Here is an 8212-nt window from a genome sequence, read left to right as displayed (position 1 = left end):
TCCTACCTGTTACTCATGGCCCTCGCCCTCTCGTGAATCCTTGCTCTGCTTTTGCTTCTTCTCTTTCATTTCCTTAAACACAGACGCTAATGGCTGCATGATATGAAAGCAACAAGGAACACAATCACAAGCAAAAGAAAAGAAAAAAATTAAACAAAAAGAGAGAGAGAGAGAGAGAATTGGAATCTAGCTTTCTATATTGTCCTGTCCATCTCGTTCTGTGCTTAGTACTTAGTAGTCCAGGCAAGGAGTAAGGGAGAAACTAGGCGCGTGCGATGTGGGGAGTCAAAGGCAGACCAGTAGCAAGCAGTACCAGTTGAATTCACTTGGCTCTTTTTTTTTTTTTTTAATTTCTCCCTTTCCTGTTTGGCCGTTTCTATGCTCTGCAATGTCCCTTCTTTTGTCGCAGAGCAATCATCCACTCGGCCATTTATATCAATCTTTTCTGGACTAGTTGCCCTTCTCCTCTCTCCTCTTTATTTGCACTAAACGTCACCTACAGTGGTTAATTTACCACTAATAATTTCGTTTGCTGGGCTTCTTGCATTGATGCTTACTTCCACCATCCATAGAAACCCCCAATAGCACAGACACACACTCTCTCTCTCTCTCTCTCTCAGGATCTCATCTCATTTCTTACTTATTAATCTCTACCCATTAAATAAGTGAGTAAGAAGTGGACAGAAAAAGAAAGTGGGGGGAAAGAAACGCTATAAGAGGAACTCGATTTTCTCATCTTCCAGCACTTCTTCTTCCTCGTTTTCTCCTGTCCAGCTTCTTCCCGTTGGTGTCTGCGGAGGGAGGAAAGGGCAGGGAGTAAAAAAATGATAATGGCAGCGTTCTTTTAGTGCTACGGACCATCATTCTTCATATTGGGAAGCGAGAAATTTCTTGAAAGAAGAAGACGGTGGCCAGGCCTTTTTGACTGTTGTTGACTAGCCACTGTCGAAAGGGAGTTGGATAGTAGAAGGAGGAGGAGGAGGAAGTAGAGGAAGAAGAAAATGGGGAAGGTCTTTTTAGCAGTTTGTTTGTGTATCTGCTTCGTTCTCGCCCACCAAGTGGGCGGCGTGGCTTCGAGCAGGAAACAGACTTACATAGTTCACACCGCCAAATCCCAGATCCCGTCGAGCTTCACCAGCCACCAGGAGTGGTACCACACAACGCTCGACTCCGTTTTGGAGGCGCCGGTGGAGCAAGGCGTGAGCCGCATCATCTACACCTACTCCACCGTCCTCCACGGCTTTTCCGCACGGCTGACCCCGGCGGAAGCCGAGTCCCTCCGGGGGAAGCACGGCGTCCTCGCGGTGTTGCCAGAGAAGGTCTACCACCTACACACCACGCGGACGCCGGAGTTCCTCGGCCTCAACGACCCCAACGGCCTGCTGCCGTTGTCTGGTAACGGTGGCGACGTAATAATCGGCGTGCTGGACACCGGCGTGTGGCCGGAGAGCAAGTCCTACAACGATGACGGCTTTGGCCCTGTTCCGACCAGCTGGAAGGGCGAGTGCACTACTGGGAAGAACTTTGATGCGAGCTCCTGCAACCGGAAACTCATCGGTGCTCAGTTCTTCTCCGCCGGTTACGAGGCGGCTCTCGGCCCAATCGTTGAGGGGAAGGAGTCGCGGTCCCCGCGGGACGACGACGGGCATGGAACCCACACTTCGACCACCGCTGGCGGTTCGGTCGTCAACGATGCGAGCCTCTTCGGCTACGCGTTCGGCAACGCCCGTGGGATGGCTCCTCGCGCTCGCATCGCCACCTACAAGGTCTGCTGGATCGGCGGGTGCTTCAGCTCCGACATCCTCCGCGCCATGGACAAGGCTATTGTCGACGGCGTGAATGTCCTCTCCCTCTCCATAGGAGGCGGCGTGAGCGAGTACTACCGCGACAGCGTCGCCATCGGTGCCTTCGCGGCCACGGAGCACGGCGTCTTCGTCTCCTGCTCCGCCGGAAACGCTGGACCCGCATCCTCCAGCCTATCCAACGTGGCCCCCTGGATCATGACCGTCGGTGCCGGCACCATCGACCGCGACTTCCCCGCCTATGCCGTCCTTGGCAATGGCAAGAACTTCAGCGGCGTCTCCCTCTACAGCGGCAAGAACCTGCCGGATACCGCGACGATTCCGCTTATCTACGCTGCCAATGCAAGCAATTCCACGAGCGGGAACCTATGCTTCCAGGGAACTCTTGTGCCTGAGAAGGTCGCTGGAAAAATCGTGCTCTGCGACCGCGGAGTAACAGCCAGGGTGCAGAAGGGCGCCGTCGTCAAGGCCGCCGGCGGCGCCGGCATGATCCTCGCCAACCTGGAGGCCAACGGCGAGGAGCTCGTTGCCGATGCTCACCTCCTACCCGCGGTGGGCGTCGGCCAGAAGAACGGCGACGCGGTCCGCGACTACGTGCTCTCGGATCCTCATCCGATGGCGACGATCGTCATCGCCGGAACGAAGGTCGGGATCGAGCCGTCCCCGGTGGTCGCTGCGTTCTCCTCCAGGGGACCCAACAGCATCACGCCGGGGATCCTGAAGCCCGACCTCATCGCCCCAGGAGTGAACATCCTCGCCGGCTGGTCGGGGTCGGTCGGGCCGACGGGGCTCGCCTCCGATGACCGCCGCGTCGACTTCAACATCATCTCCGGTACGTCCATGTCGTGCCCCCACGTGAGCGGGCTGGCCGCGCTCCTCAAGGTCGCCCATCCAGACTGGAGCCCGTCGGCCATCAAATCAGCGCTCATGACCACAGCCTACTCGTCCTACAAGGACGGCAACCCGCTGCTGGACGTCGCCACCAAGAGGCCCTCCACGCCGTTCGACCACGGCGCTGGACACGTCGACCCCCAGAAGGCGCTGGACCCCGGCCTCATCTACGACCTCACCACCGAAGACTACCTCGGCTTCCTGTGCGGGCTCGGCTACTACCCGGACGAGATCGCACTGGTTGCCAGGCGAAACTTCACCTGCTCCGGCTCCAAAATTACCGCCAGCAATCTCAACTACCCTTCATTCGTCGCGCTGTTTGATACGGCCATCGAGGGCCGCCGTGGCCGCGTGAGCGCCGGCCAGGCAGCCCAGTCCCAGAGCATCCGGCTGACCAGGACAGTGACCAACGTGGGTTCCGCAGCGTCAAGCTACAAGGTGACGGTTTCGGCGCCGGAGCCAGTGAAGGCGGTGGTGGAGCCGGACGTCCTGAGCTTCACGGCTAAGGGAGAGACAAAGAGCTACACCGTGAGCCTGACTTCCTCGTCGCTGCCATCCGGCACGTCCAAGTTCGGATACTTGGAGTGGTCCGATGGTCAGCACCTGGTTCGCAGCCCCATCGCCTTCACTTGGACATGATCAGTCGGGCCAAGGACGCGAGTCTTTGGGTTTGATGACGAGAGGATGCAGGAAAAATAAAACAGAAAAAGAAAGGGCAGTGGACATTCCTTCTCAGTCTTCATTTCTCGAGTTTGGCTCTTAAGGGGTGGGTGGGGTTTATAGGCTAAGTTCCAGTCAAATGCTTTAGTCAGGTCCGGTCAGGTGCTTTATGTTTTCTCTTCTTCTGTTCTCATGTCAACCAAAGCTCATCATGAAAACGATTGATGTAAATTGGATTACAATGAACAAATTAGGCAGCAGCCGCAAGGCAAACGCTTTGGCAAACCCTAACTCGTTTGTAGTTTTTCCTGTTTTCACTCAATCTTATGTATCCAGCAGAGAACATCGATATTCATTCCTAGATGCAGCCGCTTTTGGAAAAACCCATCTGGGTTGCGAACACAAGGCCTAAAGGGAGCAAAAGGGTTTATTCACATTCGAATCAGCTTAAATACATGAAAAAACTTGGATCTTAATCGAGACTTTGCTACAGCCAAGAAATTGCAAAAACTTCTTGTCCTGAATTTGATTCATTTGGACCAAGCTTTTTAACTTTTGTTCTCTACATTTGGACGGCAGAACGCGGAATCATCTGTCTTCTTTCTGTCTCTATGAAGTACACCCACCGTTGGCCGTCCGTGGCCCGCTCACTCTACCTACTTTTCTTGGCCTTTCAAGTGCTAGTCTAATTGGTACCTGATAATCTATGTAACTTCTGCAATTGAGCCCAAAAGAGCGGGTTCCCTGGCTGGGCGGATATCTGATGTCCGTTGATTGACAATAAGTAGGTCCCTTGCTTTTGTGAGAGATAGAAAAGTGACTGCCCATCATACACAGTCCCCTTCATACTCTTGGCAGACCAATGGATCAGCGTCTGCGTTCTGCAGATCCTCAATTGCAGAGCAGCAGCAGCTCTTGGCATCGTCCTTGAGCTCTTTCATTTCGAAAATGTACATGAACTTTCTAAATAACAAGGCAATGTTCATGAGCATTACTCGATCGATCATGTGCTAAAGAAACTGAATCTCGAATGGCAAGTCACAGGCCGTAATGTCTGGTCTGAAGAAGGCACAGGAACTCCTCCGGGAGAGTTGGCGGACAATGTGAAAACATGGCACGAAGCTTACCTGCAGGAGGAGTCAGCTGGTACCTTCAAAACCACACGATTAAAGGATGAAACGAAGGCGGAGAAGGGCGGGGTGGGCGCAGTGGAAGACACAGGCTCGTGAGTGAACAGCTGCCAAAAGAGATCCTCCTTTCCTGGATACTGATATCACATACAACAAAGTCAAAAAGCAATTACTGGTAAGATGTGTACTGCAAACAAGAAAGGGAAAATTTTGTGGGTATGAGGCCTAGTTACTGAAAGTAAGTGGGCCACAGGTTCGGCATCGTCTCCGCCATGGCCAGGCCATTATGTAGGGATGGGACCCCCAATACTTGTCCTTGAATTAGACTGTGATGGCGCTCTGTCTTTTCTGAGTACTGACATGAAGAGCTCTCTCTCTCTCTCTCTCTCTCTCTCTCCCCACCCCCCTCTATAGAATGGAATAAGTTTATCTGTTAAGAATGCATTGGCTTCATATCTTGGCACAATGCATGTCCCTGTAGGCCAGACCCACCCTCTCTCTCTCTCTCTCAGAATACTCAAGAAAATGAGCCTTAGCTATTCAGATAGTGCCGTTGCACACAATTAGATATGATTATTGTTAAAAAAATCCATGCTTCAATTGGTTTATTTGGATGTGTAAATGATATTTTACAAGAATACTTCGAAATTTCTGAGATTTTTACAAGTCATAGAAACTCAACCACACTACCAAAAAGAAAGAATAAAACAAAACTTGTCCAAGAAAACATTATATAGTTCGTAAGCATGACGATGGCATGTTGCTATTGCCAACTGAAAAAAGAAGCTTAAAAGCTTTCACCAAATTATTCTGGACGGAGTGCTCGATGGGAAGGTCCCCGACCTACTGTTTCGTGCCTTGCTGCCCTCTAGAGCAGTAGAACGCTTGCCAACAACTCGTTGTTAACCATATCTGTAAGATCTAAAGGTGCAGGTTGTGCTGACTCAAATCCGACGCCATGCAAATTGCATGATTTTTCTATATCCGTGCACGACCCTCTTACATTTGGAAAATGCAGATTTTCTACTACCAAAAACCTGTGGCAGAGTTAGACAGCTTAGTTGCTTCTGGATTGCAATTTTTATGCACTCAGTCTGACATTGTTAATGCCCTGTTTTCAGTGATGATTTTTCAAGACTATTTGTACATCTTTTTCATCAAAATTCTCTTTACTTCAAATCCTTGTTCCCACCAACAAATCATGACGTAGATATAATGAAAGCAATAAAGTTTTTCAAGTAGGTAAAACATTCTCTTGGTCATGAATGATATAGGCTTCGTTGGGTCGATCCCCTTTCTTCTTTTTCTGCAATCATAGACATTTTTGAATGTGTTCAAGCTATCAACTTAGGTGGTGAGTGTCTGCAACGCCCTCCAGTTGTTCCCCCGAGTGTCAACTTCTCAAGATACTCCAACTTTTCCACCAAAAGCTTTGATTTGCTTAGAGGCCACTTTGAGTCTATAGTTCTGACACACTGTTGATTTGAAAACTGTGATTTTAAGGTCACGATTATACCTTAGATGCATAAATCTCAAGAGGGGAAGGGGGTCTGACCTGACATTCATGGATTTCAAGATCCGACTATAGTGTAATACTTGAATCTTTTAAACATAGGACTTCAGATCCGTATTAGGGATCAATTATCTAAAAACCTCAGATCTAAGATCCTACAAATCTTGGTTCACCTAATTAAACGCACTGTAAAGGGATATTTGAACCTCAGAGTTTAAGGTCATGGTACTAATGTGGCAGAAGATGTACATTAAAATCTAAATGTGGCATTAAAATCTAAGATCTACATTGAGGATCACCTTTTGCACGAGTTAAACGGCCTGACCTAAGAACAGAATAAAAAGGCGAGTTTGATCTTCAAATTTTATGATCTTAGTTCAGAATCCTTTCAAGCTCCCTACTATAATTTGGGACTTATGCCAAAAGGATGTTCTTACTGCATCAACCAATTATGCTGTAGATTAAATTTACAAGGCCTTAGACGATCCAGCTAGTCAGTAATACATTGATCCGAACCCTTAATAAGTATTGAACTTCAGACCATCACTATTAGACCCACTTGACTACAAGATTATTTTGAATTTCTTTACAGTCAAGAATTGGAAAACTCTGCAAGCTCTAAGTCCCATCCCTTTGCAACCCTACATGCATTGGTACATGGGCATCACTAAAGCAGCTCCACCCAGTAGCCACCTTGTAATTGGCATGGAGGCAAGGACCACCCTCCTTCACAACCTTCCAGGTCCACCATGAAAGTGATTAGTCATGAACCAGTGTCGCCACTTTCACTGCTCCCAACCAGAAGAGATGAGGAGTGGAGTTTAATCATGTTTTCAACCCTCAGTGGTGAAAGAGGCACTGTATACTTCCACTTTTAAGATCATGACAGCACAATTCAAAGAGGGCATTTTGAGTACATTTTTGTCAGGTCATGGATGTGTAGTGCCCACTAGTAATGGTAGCTAGGAGGCTCACTCTTTCAGGACTCATTGCTTTTCAGGAACCCATTTGCACAGGGTTGTCATCATGTTCAGTAAGTTGTTGCCAACACAGTAATCTCATGAAAGCCGTTTTCTAAATGAAAAACTTGGCATGTCAAGCCAGGGTGCCTTTACTTTGTTATTGCAAGGGTCATGAGGAGAGCAGGTGACCATGATCTAACAAATCACGTATCAGAAAAGATATAAAGAACTTGCATTATCTATTACGATGAGGAGTCCATATTATGAGCACTAATGATCTTAATACCATAAGGAGGATGGGTCCTACGTGCAAGTTAAAACATGTAAAGATTTCAGCTCCTGGCACCAATGTAGCTTTGGACCCTTGGAGCAAAGGGAATGAGGGGGCTTGAGCTCTCGCGGTATAACCTTTTTGCTCACCCGGAAAAAAAAAAAACAAAAGTTGCGGTCGTTTTCAAAAACCAGTTCTTGAACCTGTGGTTGAACTGCTCAACTCTTTTCCAATTCCGACACTACCTCTAATGCATCTAGCTGCCATAGACCTTATCTATTTAAATCTATAATGTTCACATGCAACAATTGTCATTTAGGATCTTGAATAAAGGGTGATTCCCACTAGGTTATTGGCCACAGTGATGCCTTTATGGAAGTCAAATCCCTCATTTATCGAGGAAAGGTCACCGATGTCGCCACCACCAGGGGTTTGGCATAGCTGGTCGGACCAAAAACTGGTATTCAACCAATTCTTAGTCTGAATTCCAAGGGTGTCAACTCCTTGCGCAAGCTGACCTAACCTTAGAACCATTGCTGTTGTGCACTTTAAGCTTTTCGATGGTAAGGCATGGAAGTCGGGCCTTATTTGAAGTTTTTGCTTTTGCAAGGTTCCTTGTCATGAAAAAGATATTGGAGTGTCTGTTTGTTGGCATAATTTAGTTGAGGCCGGCCTAACCCCAGCTTTCTCACCAAAACAAAGAAGATATTGAAAAAGTATTGTTGATCAAGACATTCATGGCACAAACCTAAATCCGTGATAGCCTTTGGTAAAAGTCATCGAAGGAGCTCTTTAGCACACTAATATAAAATAGCATAACTTTTGCACAAATCTAGTTCACTACCAAAGCACTTTTCCTTTTCGACATCAAGTTAGGTAGAGACCTTCCATTTTATTGTCACTGAAACTCTACTTGCATGTGGAAGACTCGTTGGTTGAAATACTATTCTTAAGACAGCCCAAACTTGGGCTCTTGAAACATA

General features: G+C 48.1%; 1 protein-coding gene across 1 annotated transcript; it reads left to right on the top strand.

Annotated features, from left to right (window-relative positions):
- Positions 1-213: 213 nt before the first annotated feature.
- LOC116250050 (subtilisin-like protease SBT1.7) lies at positions 214-3708 on the top strand. Its single transcript, XM_031623393.2, has one exon. It carries the CDS (start codon positions 1002-1004, stop codon positions 3330-3332), a length of 2331 nt encoding a protein of 776 aa, XP_031479253.1. The 5' UTR covers positions 214-1001; the 3' UTR covers positions 3333-3708.
- The last annotated feature ends 4504 nt before the right edge of the window (positions 3709-8212 follow it).

The sequence above is a fragment of the Nymphaea colorata genome, chromosome 3, assembly GCF_008831285.2.
Source record: "Nymphaea colorata isolate Beijing-Zhang1983 chromosome 3, ASM883128v2, whole genome shotgun sequence".
Lineage (NCBI taxonomy): Eukaryota > Viridiplantae > Streptophyta > Magnoliopsida > Nymphaeales > Nymphaeaceae > Nymphaea > Nymphaea colorata.
The sequence above is the reverse complement of the archived record's forward strand: the minus strand, read 5'-3'. Positions and strand labels throughout refer to the sequence as shown.

Bases quoted from the DNA above. Each gene is read 5' to 3' on its own strand.
- LOC116250050 (XM_031623393.2), top strand. From the start codon at position 1,002: ATGGGGAAGGTCTTTTTAGCAGTTTGTTTGTGTATCTGCTTCGTTCTC.